This window comes from Amblyraja radiata, chromosome 8 (genome assembly GCF_010909765.2).
Source record: "Amblyraja radiata isolate CabotCenter1 chromosome 8, sAmbRad1.1.pri, whole genome shotgun sequence".
Classification (NCBI taxonomy): domain Eukaryota; kingdom Metazoa; phylum Chordata; class Chondrichthyes; order Rajiformes; family Rajidae; genus Amblyraja; species Amblyraja radiata.
In genome coordinates, this window is record NC_045963.1 from 58,393,404 (window position 1) to 58,409,929 (window position 16,526).

A 16,526-nucleotide genomic window follows, 5' to 3' on the forward strand; every position below is an offset into this window, starting at 1 on the left:
AAACTAAATAGATCTGCTACATTTGGAGTTGGTACCCTCCAGAATTGCAAATTAAATTGAATTCCAGCATCTGCAGTTCCTTGTGCCTCCATTAAACATTTCCGCCTGTTCTTACTGCATTTATCTCCAACCCATCACTGATCAAGGTTTAACACTGCCAGTTTTCTAGTCAGTCTTCAGTAACCACCCAGAATCTATAGATACTTGGAAGACATACCTCGAATGTTGATACAAAGTAGTTTTGTGAAAATTGATCAGACAGATTACATTTCAACAGAGTTGGAACCAATGCCCCATCGGTGAAATAGAAAGAAGGTGGGCATCATCGTGGTCAGGATTGGGATGATCAGGAACAATTTATAGGAAGAGCAGGAGAGGTTTGGGGCGAGAATTCCAGAGCATGAAGTTTGCCAGCCGAAGGCACGGCGCCAGTGGTTGAGGGATTACATTTGGAAACGAGCAAAAGGCCAGAATCTAGAGAACAATAAACGTTGGAAGTTGCATTGTGAGTGCGTGCGCTATTGAACTGCAGGGAGAGCGGTGTGTTCCCATAGAGTGAGCAGAATTGATGGAGGCAGGAAGGCAGGGGAGCGTTGGCGACGTGTTGCGTGGGCCGGGTCAGACAGTGGAGGGGCCAGCCATCTGAGCTACCCCCCCACCCACCCACAAAGTAAAGCCGAACGAGAGAGGAAAGGCGCCTGATGTTTGACTTTTAAACATGTTGGCTGGGCAACCAGGAAGGATCCGAATCTTGGAATGAGAAGAGGTCAGGAGTGGGGAGGTGTCAGTAGCTCGCCTGCATTAGGCTTGGTTTGTACATTTTCTTCTCTGTTTATTCAACACAAATGGCATTCTTTAACGCGCCCCTTAGTTGCGATGACTTGTACCTAAATAGAGAAGATGAATGTTAGATATCTCGAGTCCGCACCAGGTCAGATAACAGGGCAGTGTGTTCTCCGGTTGAATCTGTTTTGAAATGCACGGAAAACCCTCTCAATGTTTTGAAATTTTGCTGAAGGATTTAATCCTTCATAATGGGTTATTCGACGAACTAATCAATATTTTAATTGTGCGGGGATTTTGTAGAACTGCATTTGTGATGATTCAGTGCCAATAATATCTCACATTGCTTCACTTATAAAGTGTTTAATTGGCTAGAAGACGTGTTGGGATGTTTAACGGTGTAGCTTGTCCTGGAGGATGTAATAATCTGGGAATAGAAACATTGTATGACAGATATCCAATAGCCGCTTCACGGTTACTTGAAATGACATACAATTATATCTGATCTCAAGTCAGTAACAGTCACTGTTGCCACTTTCCTCCCTCACTCCCTCTCTCCATTGTACGCCCACACAGCGGCAAATTGTGCTGGCTACGAGATAAACAAGGATTAGAATGGAGGTCACATTGGTCTCCCGGCCTTTGTTTCCATCGTTCTGTTGTGCTCTCGCTGTTGTTTTTCTTCCGAGTGAGTGTGGTTCAGCGAGAGGCCTTGTGGACGGTCATGGTGCGCTCTCCCAGCAGAGCGAACTGCAAGGCACTAATGCTTTCTGCGCTATTGTTGGAGATGTACCCGCGGCCAGCGTAGCGCTGTAACCCGGGGTGCTTGCTCCGTTGCACATGTACCGGGGTAACATGTCTTTGAATTATATTAAGAACTTCTATGAAGGATGTGTAAGTCTGAGCAAAATTAGTAGAGGGAGCTTGTTATTCAAGTGTGGGTCTATGGTGTTCTTCATTAAGATTGGGGCAAGGGGCGAGGAGAGAGGCGTTTCCTGAGTAATATCAGAGCATGAAAATTACATGTTGTCTTGTACTGAAATGTCTTTATATGCATTCATTTGTTGAGATCTGATGCATTAATTTCAGCAACTTTGCAACTAATTTTTATTCTGTCTGTTTGTGTGCTGTGTTTGTCATTGCGCGTGTGTGTTTCTGTGCGCGAGTGTGGTTCTGTATATATATGTGTACATTTATGTTTTGTGTTGTGTGAGTCTGGCTCTCTATGTGTACATACGTTTGCATATGTGTGTTTGTGTGGATGTACGCGCTTGTGTGTATGTCTGTGTGCTGTTTGTATGCATATATGTATTTGTGTGCCCCTGCGTGTATGTATATGTCTTCATGTGTTCCCCTGCGCGTCTCCGTGTATGTATGCCTACGTATTTCTGTGTGTGTTTTTGTTCCTGTGTGTTTGTGTGTGTCCCTGTATATGGCTCTGTGTATGTATGTCTGCGTATGTGTGTGGTTGTTCCTTTGGGTGAATGCCTGTGTGTGTATGTTTGTGTGGGTGTCCTTGTGAGTGTGTCTCTGGATGTGTGTGGCTATGCGTGCGTTTTTGCGCCTGTTTGTGCATCTCTGTGTGTGTCTGTACATGTGTGTCCTTCCCTCCCCCCCCACCCCCTATTAGCTCAGGCCTCCGACCGTCATTGGGCAGTTCCACGTCCTCTTCTTCGGTTCGGTGCGAATGTTCTTCCTGGGAGTGCTGGGCTTCGCTGTCTACGGGAATGAGGCCCTGCACTTCAGCTGCGACCCCGACAGGAGGGAGCTCAACCTATTTTGCTACAACCAGTTCCGGCCCATCACGCCCCAGGTAAGGACCTGACCGAGGCGGTGCGGGGGACGGGCACAGTGCTCGCAGCTTGTTAAGACACATTCGTGCATCTTTGGGGTTCCTCGTGAACACTGGGAACGGGGGTGAGCAGGGAGACGTTCCCACTTGCTATTCTAGTCTGAAAGTTTGAAACATGGAATGACGAGAGTCATACAGCACAGAAATAAGCCCTTCGACCCATCCATTAAGTGCTCACCCATACCAATCCATTTACTAGGACAAGGTCATCTCTGCTTTGAGATCGACCCCCATGTGCTAAATGCAGTCAGGTTCTCTACCTCTACCACCCCTCAGGCAGTGTGTTCCAGAGTCCACCCACTCTCTGGGTGTAATGGAATCTCCACAATCCCTCTGCCTCTGACCCTAAATACAAACCCTCCAATTTTACATACCTCTGTTATGCGGGAAACATTCCCACTGTTCATCCCATCTATGCCCTCATATTTTTCTATATGGTAATATTTTTCTATACTTTTATTCTCCATCAGTGGCTGCCAGGTTAATCTGTGCAGAAGAATAAGTGACATGAATAGGCCACCCCACTGTTAAATAAGATGGTCTGATGTAACTTCAATTCCATCCCTGGTAATCTTTCACTTCTTGCTATAATCTGCCCACTTTAATCGTAGTTTGATTAATAGATCAATCTATAGATCAATCTATGGTCTGTTTTTAATGCATGCATGCATGGGATTTAAACACTACAGTGACAGCTTGTTTTGCTTTAACAAATAGATCATAGATTGATTCTTGCTTATGCTAACGCTGAGAAGGTTTGGCGGGCCATGACTTGGGTTGGCAGTAATCTACCCCTGAAGGTTATTAATGGGTCAGTTGGATCTGATAGTTGCATGCTTACTCTTGCTGATGCCAGCTGTAATGGGATTTGAATCCAGATTGCCCAGGGTTTCACCTATCTACAGAGACAGTCAGTGGTATACATGCTACCCATGGGAGCAATGAATTCTTCAAAAATGTTTAAAAAATTGATGATCATCTGACTTTTCAGGTGACTAATCAATCATCTCAGTGCATTATTTCATGAATAGCCCAAGGATTCCTAATCAGTGTTCTGGTCAGTGTTCATCCCTCGTTGCCATCTCATAACATGCTGCATGTAGGATCTTCTCATGTGCGGCTTCATCATCACGTTTAGCTTAATATTCATGAATGTGGTGTAGACAATCTTGTGAAGGTCAGCATTTAATGCTTATCCACATAACTATTAAGCAGTCTACCAATTTCAATGGACAGTTAAGGGTTAACTGTATCAGAAGGCATACATGCCAAGCTAGTTAGAAGTGGCATGTTTCCAATCATTAATGACTTCTAATGATAATTTGATAGGTTCATGGTCATGGTCGATTTAGCATTTGAATTGCAGACATGGGAGCATTGTGTGCAGTTATTGGTCACCTCATTGCAGGAAGGTAGTGGAGGCTTTGAAGAGGGAGAAGAAGTGGTTTACCAGAATGCTGCCTGGGCTGGAGGGTATTTGCTATAAGGAGGTTGGACAAACTTGGATTATTTAATCTGGAGAATCAGAGACCTGATTAAAGTGTACAAAATTAAGAGAAGCATTGATAGGATAGACAGACCTTTTCCCCAGGGTGGAAAGAAGGCATAGCTTTAACATTAGAGGGGAAAGTGTAAAGATTTGTGGAGACAGTTTTTTTTTTACAGAGAGATGGTGTCTGGAACACACTGCCATGGCATTTAGGCTTTTAAATAGGCACATGAACACACAGACAATGGAGGGATATGGATCACATGAGGGCAGAGTTGATTTGTTGAATACTTGGCATCATCTTCAGTACACATTGTGGGCCAAAGGGCCTGTTCCCATGGTGTACGGTTCAATGTTCCATTTCATACTTCCTTACCACCTAATAGGAAGCCAATTCTACCAATTGAGTCTATGTTGTCTGTCAGACCTAGTCCATTCCCCCACAATTTTGCTCCATGTACCCATTCGCCCCATACCCCATTCCCATCAATTCCCCCCCAGATTCCAACACACACTGGCCAATTGACCTACCAGAGCACACAAATTTAAGATTTGTAAATAAACCAAAGGGCCCGTGACAAACCTAATCCGTGGTCGCAGAGAGCAAGACAGACAGCACTAGGGGGTCCGGACTGCACCCTGCTCACTGGGGGCAATGAGCCTGTGGCTCTGCAGCTGCCAGCCAAAGATTTATGAAAGTAACTGAATTGTAGTTGTCCAGCTGCCATGACAAACTCAAGATTCCCGCATGTATCTAACACCAGTAATAAGATCACTTCGCCCATACTATACACTGACACTATGAGTTATCTTTAGATATGGAAGTGATTATAGACATAGACAAACAAGACTATCATTGTTTACTACATGTGGGAATCATAAAAGCTTATGAAATACAAGTTGTAGGCAACTTAATCTATTTAGGTTATTTAATTCCCATACCTGCTCTGCCATTCAATAAGATCATGGCTGATCTACCTCAGTCAATTGCATTAATGTGGGCATCACAGTGAAACAGCAGTAGAGCTGCTGCATCACAACACCAGAGACCCGGGTTGGATCCTGACTACAGGTGCTGTCTGTGCAAAATTTGTGCATTCCCCCTGTTACTGCGTGGGTTTCCTCCCCGTGCTCTGGTTCATAGGATAAATGGCTTCTGTAAATTGCTCCTAGTTTTTAGGATGTGAAAATGGAATAACATAGAAATAGTGTATGTGTGATTGATGGTCGGTGTGGACTCTGTGAGCTGAAGGGTCTGTTTCCACACTGTATATCTAAACAAAATGAAACTAATCCCATTTCCCCTCATTACCTTAATATCTAGCTATCTATCTCTGTTTGGAATGTAGTCAGTGATTGAACCCTTGGATAGAGAATTTCAAAGATTCATCACCTTCTGGGTGTGAGAATTTCTCACTGTGGTCCTGATTATCCAACCCTATATTTTGAGACAAGGCACACCAGCCATGGAAAACATCATTCTTCTTTCTACAGTATGAGGCCACCCAAAGAATTATGCATGCTTCAATGAGATAACTTCTCATTCTTCTAAACTAATCACACCCCCAATATCCCAAAGTGCTTCACACACTGATTTTATTTTAGAGTACAATATTGCTTTGAAAGTCCTTTGAATCAAATCCTTTTGTCAGCTTTCATGTGCACACTAGTGCTGGAATATTCCATGCTGTTCTTCCATTTTAAGCCTTTCTCATTTAATCCATTTTCCACAGGTATTTTGGGCTTTGCAGTTGGTCTCCGTTTTGGTTCCTGGAGCAGTATTCCATCTACATGCCGCTTGTCGCAACATTGATCAAGAGTTGATCCTTCAGAGATCATCATTCACTGTCTTCTACATCATTTCTGTCCTGTCCAGGATCATCCTGGAGACTGTGGCTTTCTGGCTGCAGAGTCACCTGTTTGGATTCCAGGTCCATCCGATCTTCAAGTGCAATGCCACGTCCCTTAACAAGCGTTTCAACATCACCAAGTGCATGGTCCCTGAGCACTTTGAGAAGACAATTTTCCTGAGTGCCATGTACATCTTCACTGCCATCACACTGCTCCTGTGCATTGCTGAAATATTTGAGATACTTTGCAGAAAGTTTGGCTATTTGTCTACGCAATAACCAACCTGCCACTGATCTACGCAATAGCCGACCTGTCACTGATCTGTCTGAAGAAGGGTTTCGACCCGAAACGTTGCCTATTTCCTTCGCTCCATAGATGCTGCTGCACCCGCTGAGTTTCTCCAGCATTTTTGTGTACCACTGATCTGACAGATTCTGCTTATTTATCAGTCAATCTCAGCAGACACAAACGAATCACAGTTGAAAGTAGCTTTCAAACTTTGCTGAGATACTGTGGGAAACAGTATCTGTCAAAATTAATGATCTATTTCTATCATTCTAAGATTTAATTTTGGGAATTAGCTAAGTAGACAGATTTGCTCCTCAAAACACATGAATTCTATTACTAGCAGAACAGAATTTATTTTAAACCCTTGAAGTGGATAAACTGAATTACACAATAATTACACAATAACTCTTCAATAAACATGATTACAATTCAGTTAGGATACAATTTCTACATCTTGATAAAATGTTTATAACAAAATGCGCACCATGGTAATGTATGACGAGTTTGCATTAGCAACTTGTCCTTTATCTCTGATGCAAAAGATCGGTCAGCAGAATTTATGCACTTTCTGGGGGAATCTATATAAACTGACATTTCTGTTAATAGAGAACTTGGAACAGTACTGCACAGGAACAGTACAGCACAGGAACAGGCTCCTCAGCCCACAATATCAGTGTCGAAAATAATGCCTCCTTAAACCAATGTCCTCTGCCTGTATTTGATCCATATCTCTTCACTCCCTGCATATCCATGTGCCTAACTAAATGCCGTTGGTGTATCTGCTTCCACTATCTCTCCCGGCAGTATGTTCCAGGCACCCACCGCTCTCTGTGTCAAAAAATCTGTTCCGCACATCTCATTTAAACCTTGCCCCTCTGACCTTAAAGCTTTGACATATCCAATCTGGCAAAAAAGTGTTGTGATTGTCTACTATCGCTATGTCTCTCAGTAATAAGCATGCAGGAACAGCAGGCAGTGAAGAAAGCTAATGGCATGTTGGCCTTCATAACAGGAGGAGTTGAGTATAGGAGCAAAGAGGTCATACTGCAGTTGTACAGTACCCTGGTGAGACCACACCTGGAGTATTGCGTGCAGATTTGGTCTCCAAATTTGAGGAAGGACATTCTTGCTATTGAGGGAGTGCAGCGAAGGTTCACCAGGTTAATTCCCGGGATGGCTGGATTATCATATGTTGAAAGAATGGAGCGACTGGGCTCGTATACACTGGAATTTAGAAGGATGAGAAGGAATCCTATTGAAACATATAAGATTAATAAGGGATTGGACAAACTAGAGGCAGGAAACATGTTCCCAATGTTGGGTGAGTGCAGAACCAGGGGCCAGAGTTTCAGAAAAGGGGTAGGCCATTTAGAGCGGAAATGAAGAAAAACATTTACACCCAGAGAGTTGTGAATCTATGGAATTCTCTGCCTCTGAAGGCAGTGGAGGCCGATTCTCTGGATGCTCTCTCTTGAGTTAGATAGAGTTCTTAAAGATAGCAAAGTCAAGGTATATAGGGAGAAGGCAGGAACGGGGTACAGATTGTAGATGATCAGCATGATCACAGTGAATGGCGGTGCTGGCTCGAAGGGCAGAATGGCCTACTCCTGCACCTATTGTCTATTTCATAAACTTCTATCAGATCTCCGATCAAAATCTGATTCTCCAGGGATAACAATTAATGTTTGATATTTTAAGTGTAGAAACTCTTGGCTTTATAATCCAGATACTGCAGATTGAATTCTGATCACCCTGATGGGGTTGTAGGAAAGAAAATTGCCTGCCTGCTGCATAATCTTGGTGGGGCCGGGTGTGACTGGGCCCTGCCATTGCTGCAGTCACGTATCTGGTGGAATCAGTAGCCTAAATAAATCAGTGTCCAGACTAGTGTTTCTGAGCAATATCACCATTACAATGAACATAGAAATACAAATAACCCCAACCCGAACCACAAAGAAAAAGACAGCTCTAGTTTAATATGGGATTAAGTCAGCTACAAAGAATTTGCATTCTGTTTACTCAGAGTTTAACCCCTGCATTTTGCTGAGTCCGGGAATCTATTGACAGGAGTCCAGCCAGTGATTTCGTGCCAGCTGACTTCACATGGCAACGGTTTATTATTGGTTGAATTTGTGCAGATGAGTGAGAGTGCCTTATAAAGGTGAACAACACAGCACCGCATTGTTAATCTCACCCGAAGAGCTGATGCTGCCAGAGGCAGAGTGATGAATGGCTCCCCTGTAATCGGAGATCAGGAGTTTGTAGGGAGGGGCACATTAGATGATGAATTCCCACACTTGGGCATTTAGTGTAACAGCACTAACTCACAGGGAAACTCAGAGTCATACACCAAAGAAACAAGCCCTTTGGCCCATTGAATCATAAAGCATCAATTTGCACTCATTTGCCTCTTTTTATTCTCCCCACTTTTTATCATTGCAAATATTTTCCTCTGATATTTCAGGAAGGCAAAAAAACATGGCATCAATATCCATTTTCTGATTTAGAGAATGTCAGTTGACTTTAATGCATCTGAATTTCAAAGAAAGATTTGTCACACGTATGTTACAAATGCTCCTCTTTACCACAGACAACAGAGGATGAATTCCCTATCTTATTGGTTGTCATTTGAGATGACATTGGTATTACCAAAGTCCCCTCCCACCTGCAGTGCAATCTCTTTTGTGCTGCAGGCTTCAAGAAATAGGAGGTGATGAAATGGGAGGTGAATTTCTGGGACCTGGGTGAATGATTATATCAATGGCTTATCAGCAACAAGACTAAAACCTTGGGAAAGAATGACACTGAAACAAGCTGGATGAATGAGAGAAATAGCAAGGAGGGGAAAATTGTGAAGAGAGAAAACAAGAAGAAACTCTAGTGTATGGATGAGTGAGTCTCTACAACGTTATCCTGGCCAAAGTGGTTGGCTGGTGTGACAGAATCAAAACCTCATGTTTAATGGTTAAGGATCACCCAAGCACTTGTGCAAAAGGAGCAATGTCTTGAAGTTCACAAGGACACTGAGGGTGAGGTCCTGTTCTAGTGGACCCAACATAAATGTGCGTTATTCCATTACTCTCCTGCCATGATTTGCTGTTGTTCTTAAACAGGCACAAAGTTCTGAAGGAACCATCTCTACTTACTACTAAATCACCAGCCACAGAGGATCTTGATCCGATGCCAGAAACAATTTGTGCTCTGCCTAATCCAATGTGGAGGCTGACACTGACACTCCATTCACCACCCTCCACTATGAAGGGTACAAAATGGGCTGAGATAAAAACTTAATTGCATGATGAATCTGCAACTTTCTGGTCAAACTTAACCTTCGAATCTTGTTCTTTGGTGTTTGTAATGATGCAAATAAAAATAAACTTTATTTGTCTCTCACCCCTATACATAGGAAGGTAATTTTGCTTGATGGCCTATTTCCCTCTTTACATTCACTCAGTAATAGACCACAGGGATTGTCTTCATTATTGTCCAATATGTAGGAAGAGTATAGTTAATGTGTAATCATGTTTAACATGTTTAATCCTGGATTAACCTCCTCAGCCCAGGCATCAGGTTGTAATTTCACGTTGCCGTTTAATGCATGCCCAATGTAAAGCAATCATCTCAGGTAAACTTGCGCCTCTGTATGCACAGTCTTCTTAGATCAGATCCGGTAATGACTTTCAGTCCAAGGACTACCTGCTGTACACAAGGTTTAGCTAATTTACAAATGTTTACGGACACTGTACTACCTAGAACAAAAAAATAAAATATTTCTATGCTTGACATTCTTGGTCCAACCTTGTGCATTTTGTACTACCTGTAGTAAGAAACAGAAGGAGATGTTGAAAGATTGAGATTGAACGGAATGGGAGAACAGTTGTATGGAGCATAATAACCAGTATGGATAAAATGAGCTTAATAGCTTGTTTCTTTGCAGCAAATTCCAAACAATGTAATTTAATTATAAATGCAAGGATTTGGGAAGATGTGAAAAATGAAACTTGCAAGTGATTGAAGGAAGGCAGATGTTCAGATGTTTCTCAGAAAATCAGTGATTACTTCAGAAACAGCGGCATTGGAAATTTGTAAAAAATCATTCAAAGCTAGCTGTGAAGAACATTTGCTTTTTGATGAAACATTATAGGATATTTAGTACAAACATAGAACAGCAAGGCACGGATGGAACATTGCCTGTGCCAAAATGATGTCAAATTAAACTAATCCCCTCTGTTTACATGTAATTCATATCCTTGCATTCCCTGCATATTCATGTGTCCATCTAAAAGCATCTTAAATGCCACTTTCGTATCTGTTTCAGGCATCCACCACTCTCTGTATAAAATCTTGCTTTGAACATCTCTTTTAAACTTTCCTCCCTACACCTTAATGCTATGCCCTCTAGTATTTAGCATTTGGGGAAAAGACTAACTATTTACCTTGTCTAGGCCTCTCCTAATTGTACATAGTTCTAACTGGTGGTCCATCAGCTTCTAATGATCCCGAGAAAACATCCAAGTTTATCCTCTCCACATAACTAATACCGTAGTTGGAGACTCACGGATGGCTCAGTGGCGCAGCGGTAGAGTTGCTGCCTTACAGCTGTCTGTACAGAGTTTGTACGTTCTCCCTGTGACCGCATGGGTTTTTCTCTGGGTGTTCCGGTTTCCTCCCATTCCAAAGATGTGCAGTTTTGTAGCTTCTGTAAATTGTCCCTTGTGTGTATGATAGAACTCATGTACTGGACAGCATGTGCAGCACCTATGGCCAGTACAAGAGCAAGAAAATACAACTGACATCAATGATTTATGTGCAGGGGGACATTGACACAATGCACAAAATGGTTTTTAGAAAATTCACAGGGAGCAATGAATAATCCAGATTCAACTTTCCATTCTTGCATTCCTAAGAAATAGAGAAATCAACTGATTAGGATGTGTAGAATATAAACCTAATATTGAGGTAATGAGGAGGAATTAATTCTGATAAATGTTTGGAAAAATGGCGAATGAGGCATAGCCTTGTAAAAGTGAATTGGAAAGCAGAAATGCCAGTGACATTGTGCGACTCTCTTTCTCCAAATGGATGTAGATGCTGGAGAAGGACTGGAACTTTTATGGCCGAGATTAGTAAATGTTTGTTGATATCGAGGGATGTGGATTAAATTTATTGAAATGAAGTTGCGGAGAAGATGGCCCATGACCTGGCTCTGTGGGTAGCTGAACTAAGTTGAAAAGACCTCCATGAGCCCCAGTGTCCCTGATCCAATAATAAGCGAGTTCAGCATTTCGATAAACGCAAGGAATCATGGGATTTGTCAAAGGTCATTCGTGATTTAAAAAAGCGAATGCAGTGCTGTGTAAACTGTGAGTACATTTTGGGTCTGAATTTTCGTCTTCTTTGAATGTTATAGCGGCTGACCGAAATTACAACGATATGACACTGAATGATTTTCTGTGATGAAAAATCAAAGCTTTGAAGCGTTTTGTAGCATGCAGGGGGTTGAAAAAGACGAGTAAAATGACAAACTCACTGCTCTTGCTTACACTGCATCGTACATGCTGAAGCCCATGCTACCGACTGCCGGTGAAGAAAAACGTCGTCATGCTAATCAATACAAGAAACTCTTGAAATGTGGAGAAAAAATTCTTCCCGATCCCATGAGCGAACTGAAAGATGGGTGGTTTGGAGAATCAGAAGGACTAAACTGCTGGCCTCCCACATCCACCGTCGAGCTGTCAAATAATCTTGCCAGTTATGATGAGGCTAGCCAGCCAGCTACTTCACTGAAGTCTCGCCTGCTTAGTGACTACAAAGAAGGCAAGGCCTATAGCTATTTCATTTACCCCCCTTCCAAAAATAAAAAATGGCTGTTATTCATCGTCACAATCTCGCTCACTCACCGAAGCATAAAGCAATAAAACCATCAAAATCATTGTAGTTTTGTACAAATGAACCATAAATACATCTAGTTAATGGCTTTGAAAGCAGTATTTTCTTAACTTGAAGAAGCAAAACTGGAAAATAAATATGAAACGCAGGTCTATACACACACAGTAGCTCAGCTGGTGATAATATTTATCCCGAATGACCCATGACCTGGGCATGCGCAGTTGTAATACCAAACTTGATTATTCCTTTTTCTTAGACTTTAGAGGTATTGCATGGAAACAGGCCCTTTGGCCCACCAAGTCCACTTCGATCAGCGATCACTCCATACATACACGCATTAGGGACATTTTTACAATTCCCCGAAGCCAATTAACCTACATGTCTTTGGAATGTGGGAGGATCACCTGGAGAACACCCATGCAGTCACAGGGAGAACATACAAACTCAGTACAGACAGCACCCGTAGTCAGTATCAAACCTAGGTCTCAAGCACTGTGAGGCAGCAACTCCACCACTGCATCACTGTGCCAACTTTGAAACGTTGAGTTCTGTACTACTTTAAGCGCCTTGAGTATTAGAAAGGCGCTATATAAATCCCATCCATTATTATTATTATTATTATTATTACCTACAGCGAGCATCTCAAGGCACTGGAAAATTTGCCCAAATGTTGTCTCTATAAAGTCCTCTGCAAACATCTTCCAACACAGAGAGGCACCCAAAAGGGAATGCCGATAACTGGCACATTCCAGGTTACAGGAGATGGGATGTACTGAAGCTCACTGCAGCCAAGGCAAAGCTTTGTGGAAATGGAAATCTAGGGGGTTTCTGAAACGAGATACTGGGAGGCTGGCTCAAGTCTAAAAACCTCTCAAACACTGGAACTTTTGTATCACCCATAGGAACACATGAGTGGCAGTCATGCTATGTACATGGTATGTGTTCAATGCAAATGCATCAAACCGATAACATGATGAATAGATAGACAAGCTACACTCTGAATGTAAAGAAAGCAATGTACAGCTTTTTGTGTTTCTTGTATATATGTTTAACAATAAAGTTTATTTAAAAAAAAATAACAAATCACTTGTCGGTTCGGAAGCCAATGTAGGTGTTCCTACCCAGGCCAATGTCGTCAACATGATTTTCAGTTTTAGTTCATTGTCATGTCTACCGAGGTACAGTGAAAAGCTTTCAAGCCCCTAGTTAAAATAATTAACCCATTGTAAAAGCCTCTCAAAAACTGGATAACCCAGAGAGCCACATGAATGACAGTCATGCAGAGACCTTGGTTCCATCATGACCACAGAGTTTGTATGTTTTCCCTGTGACCATGTGGGTTCTCTCGGAGGCTCCGGTTTCTTCCCAAAGACGTACAGGTTTGTAGGTTAATTGGCTTCTGTAAATTGGAAAGTGTGTAGGATAGGACGAGTGTACGAGGTGATCGTTGGATGGCATGGCATGGGTGGGCTGAAGGGCCTGTTTCCATGCTGTATAACCATATAACAATTACAGCACGGAAACAGGCCATCTCGGCCCTACAAGTCCGTGCCTAACAATTATTTTCCCCTAGTCCCATCTACCTGCACTCAGACCATAACCCTCCATTCCTTTCCCATCCATATACCTACCCAATTTATTTTTAAATGATAAAATCGAACCTGCCTCCACCACTTCCACTGGAAGCTCATTCCACACAGCTACCACTCTCTGAGTAAATAAGTTCCCCCTCATGTTACCCCTAAACTTCTGTCCCTTAATTCTGAAGTCATGTCCTCTTGTTTGAATCTTCCCTACTCTCAATGGTAAAAGCTTGTCCACGTCAACTCTGTCTATCCCTCTCATCATTTTAAAGACCTCTATCAAGTCCCCCCTTAACCTTCTGCGCTCCAGAGAATAAAGACCTAACTTATTCAACCTTTCTCTGTAACTTAATTGCTGAAACCCAGGCAACATTCTAGTAAATCTCCTCTGTACTCTCTCTAATTTGTTGACATCCTTCCTATAATTGGGCGACCAAAATTGTACACCATACTCCAGAATTGGTCTCACTAATGCTTTGTACAATTTTAACATTCCATCCCAACTTCTATACTCAATGCTCTGATTTATAAAGGCTAGCATACCAAAAGCTTTCTTTACCACCCTATCTACATGAGATTCCACCTTCAGGGAACTATGCAGTTATTCCTAGATCCCTCTGTTCAACTGCATTCCTCAATTCGCTGCCATTTACCATGTACGTCCTATTTTGATTTGTCCTGCCAAGATGTAGCACCTCACACTTATCAGCATTAAACTCCATCTGCCATCTTTCAGCCCATTCTTCCAAATGGCCTAAATCTCTCTGTAGACTTTGGAAATCTACTTCATTATCCACACCACCTATCTTAGTATCATCTGCATACTTACTAATCCAATTTACCACACCTTCATCCAGATCATTGATGTACATGACAAACAACAGTGGACCTAACACAGATCCCTGAGGCACCCCACTAGTCACCTGCCTCCAACCTGACAAACAGCCATCCACCATTACCCTCTGGCGTCTCCCATTCAGCCACTGTTGAATCCATCTTGTTACTCCTGCATTTATACCCAACAATTGAACCTTCTTAACCAACCTTCCACGAGGAACCTTGTCAAAGGCCTTACTAAAGTCCATATAGACAACATCCACTGCTTTACCCTCATCAATTTCCCTAGTAACCTCTTCAAAAAATTCAAGAAGATTAGTCAAACATGACCTTCCAGGCACAAATCCATGTTGACTGTTCCTCATCAGACCCTGTGTATCCAGATGCTTATATATTATCTCTAAGTATCTTTTCCATTAATTTGCCCACCACTGGTCAAACTAACAGGTCTATAATTGCTAGGTTTACTCTTAGAACCCTTTTTAAACAATGGAACAACATGCGCAGTACGCCAATCCTCGGGCACTATTCCCGTTTCTAATGGCATTTGAAATATTTCTGTCATAGCCCCTGCTATTTCTACACTAACTTCCCTCAATGTCCTAGGGAATATTCTGTCAGGACCTGGAGACTTATCCACTTTTATATTTTTCAAAAGTGTCAGTACTTCTTTTTCTTTGAATCTCATAGTATCCATAGCTGCTCTACTTGTTTCCCTTACTTCACATAATTCAATATCCTTCTCCTTGGTGAATACCGAAAGAAATAAATTGTTCAATATCTCCCCCATTTCTTTTGGCTCTGCAGATAGCTGTCCACTCTGTCTCTCTAATGGACCAATTTTATCCCTCGTTATCCTTTTGCTATTAATATAGCTGTAGAAACCCTTTGGGTTTACTTTCACCTTACTTGCCAGAGCAACCTCATATCTTCTTTTAGCTTTTCTAATTTCTTTCTTAAGATTCTTTTTACATTCTTTATACTTCTCAAGCACCTCATTCACTCCATGCTGCCTATAAATATTGTAAATCTCTCTCTTTTTCCGAACCAAGTGTCCAATTTCCCTTGTATCTCTGAAGTCTAAAGTAAATTGCAACATCCTCAATGACTCCTGGAAATCCATGGTCTAGACCACTCAAAGTGGAACAAAGTCTTTACAGATGGTATTGAGAACTTCAAGTCAACTTCAAGGCATCAGAGCCATGCTTATATGGCGGAAACGGGCATCGCCTCACAAGTTACCTGCCTGTCCCATCAGCGACCTCCTGTCCTATTTGTGGAAAGGGGTTGTGGTTCCTATATTAGCCTCATCATCCACCTGCGAACCTAAAATGCTGGAGTGGAAGCACGTGGAGCGGGATTCTGAGTGACTCCAAGTAGAATTTGAGGTGTTAGACAAGCCAGAGAATGGGTGAAAAGCCTTCAAGAAATAGAGCCAAACACAGCCAAGAAAAAACGTTGGAAATTCTAAGCAAGTAGAACAAGTGTGGGAAGTTGGGCCGAAGGGCCTGTTTCCTCGCTGTATCACGCTATGACTCCAGATGAACACCATAAAGACCAAGAAGGAGACCAAGCAAGCCAGAACACCAGTTTTCTTGATTAGCAAGGGTGTCGAAGGTTATGGGTAGAAAACAGAATCTGGTTGAGGGAAAGATAAATCAGCCATGATTGAATGGCAGAGTAGACTTGATGAGCCAAATGGCCTAATTCTGCTCCTACAACTTATGAACACAGGATCTCCTGAAGGTTACAGTCCTAATGATGGGATTATTATTAGGTGGGCAAACCGTCAGCATGGATGTGATGGAGTGAATGGGCTGTTTCTGTGCTGAACAACTCTATGGCCTCAATAGGAAGTTTGGGTTTATGTTCCTGGATAATCAAGGTATCAGTATTCAGCCTTCCTTACAGATACCTCCACCTCTCCCCACCTCAGCCCATAGTTTCCGTATCT

The 16,526-nt window shown here is 42.3% G+C and overlaps 1 protein-coding gene across 1 annotated transcript; it reads left to right on the forward strand.

The window, feature by feature from the left end:
- Positions 1 to 1,395: 1,395 nt before the first annotated feature.
- Positions 1,396 to 6,981, forward strand: gje1 (gap junction protein epsilon 1). The gene is made up of 3 exons (XM_033026002.1): positions 1,396 to 1,677; positions 2,414 to 2,596; positions 5,858 to 6,981. Exons 1-3 carry the CDS (start codon positions 1,624 to 1,626, stop codon positions 6,251 to 6,253), a joined length of 633 nt encoding a protein of 210 aa, XP_032881893.1. The 5' UTR covers positions 1,396 to 1,623; the 3' UTR covers positions 6,254 to 6,981.
- Positions 6,982 to 16,526: the final 9,545 nt, after the last annotated feature.

Bases quoted from the DNA above. Each gene is read 5' to 3' on its own strand.
- gje1 (XM_033026002.1), top strand. From the start codon at position 1,624: ATGTACCGGGGTAACATGTCTTTGAATTATATTAAGAACTTCTATGAA. The intron at 1,678-2,413 runs GTAAGTCTGAGC...ACCCCCTATTAG, and splicing joins AGAACTTCTATGAAGGATGT to CTCAGGCCTCCGACCGTCAT. The intron at 2,597-5,857 runs GTAAGGACCTGA...CATTTTCCACAG, and splicing joins TCCGGCCCATCACGCCCCAG to GTATTTTGGGCTTTGCAGTT.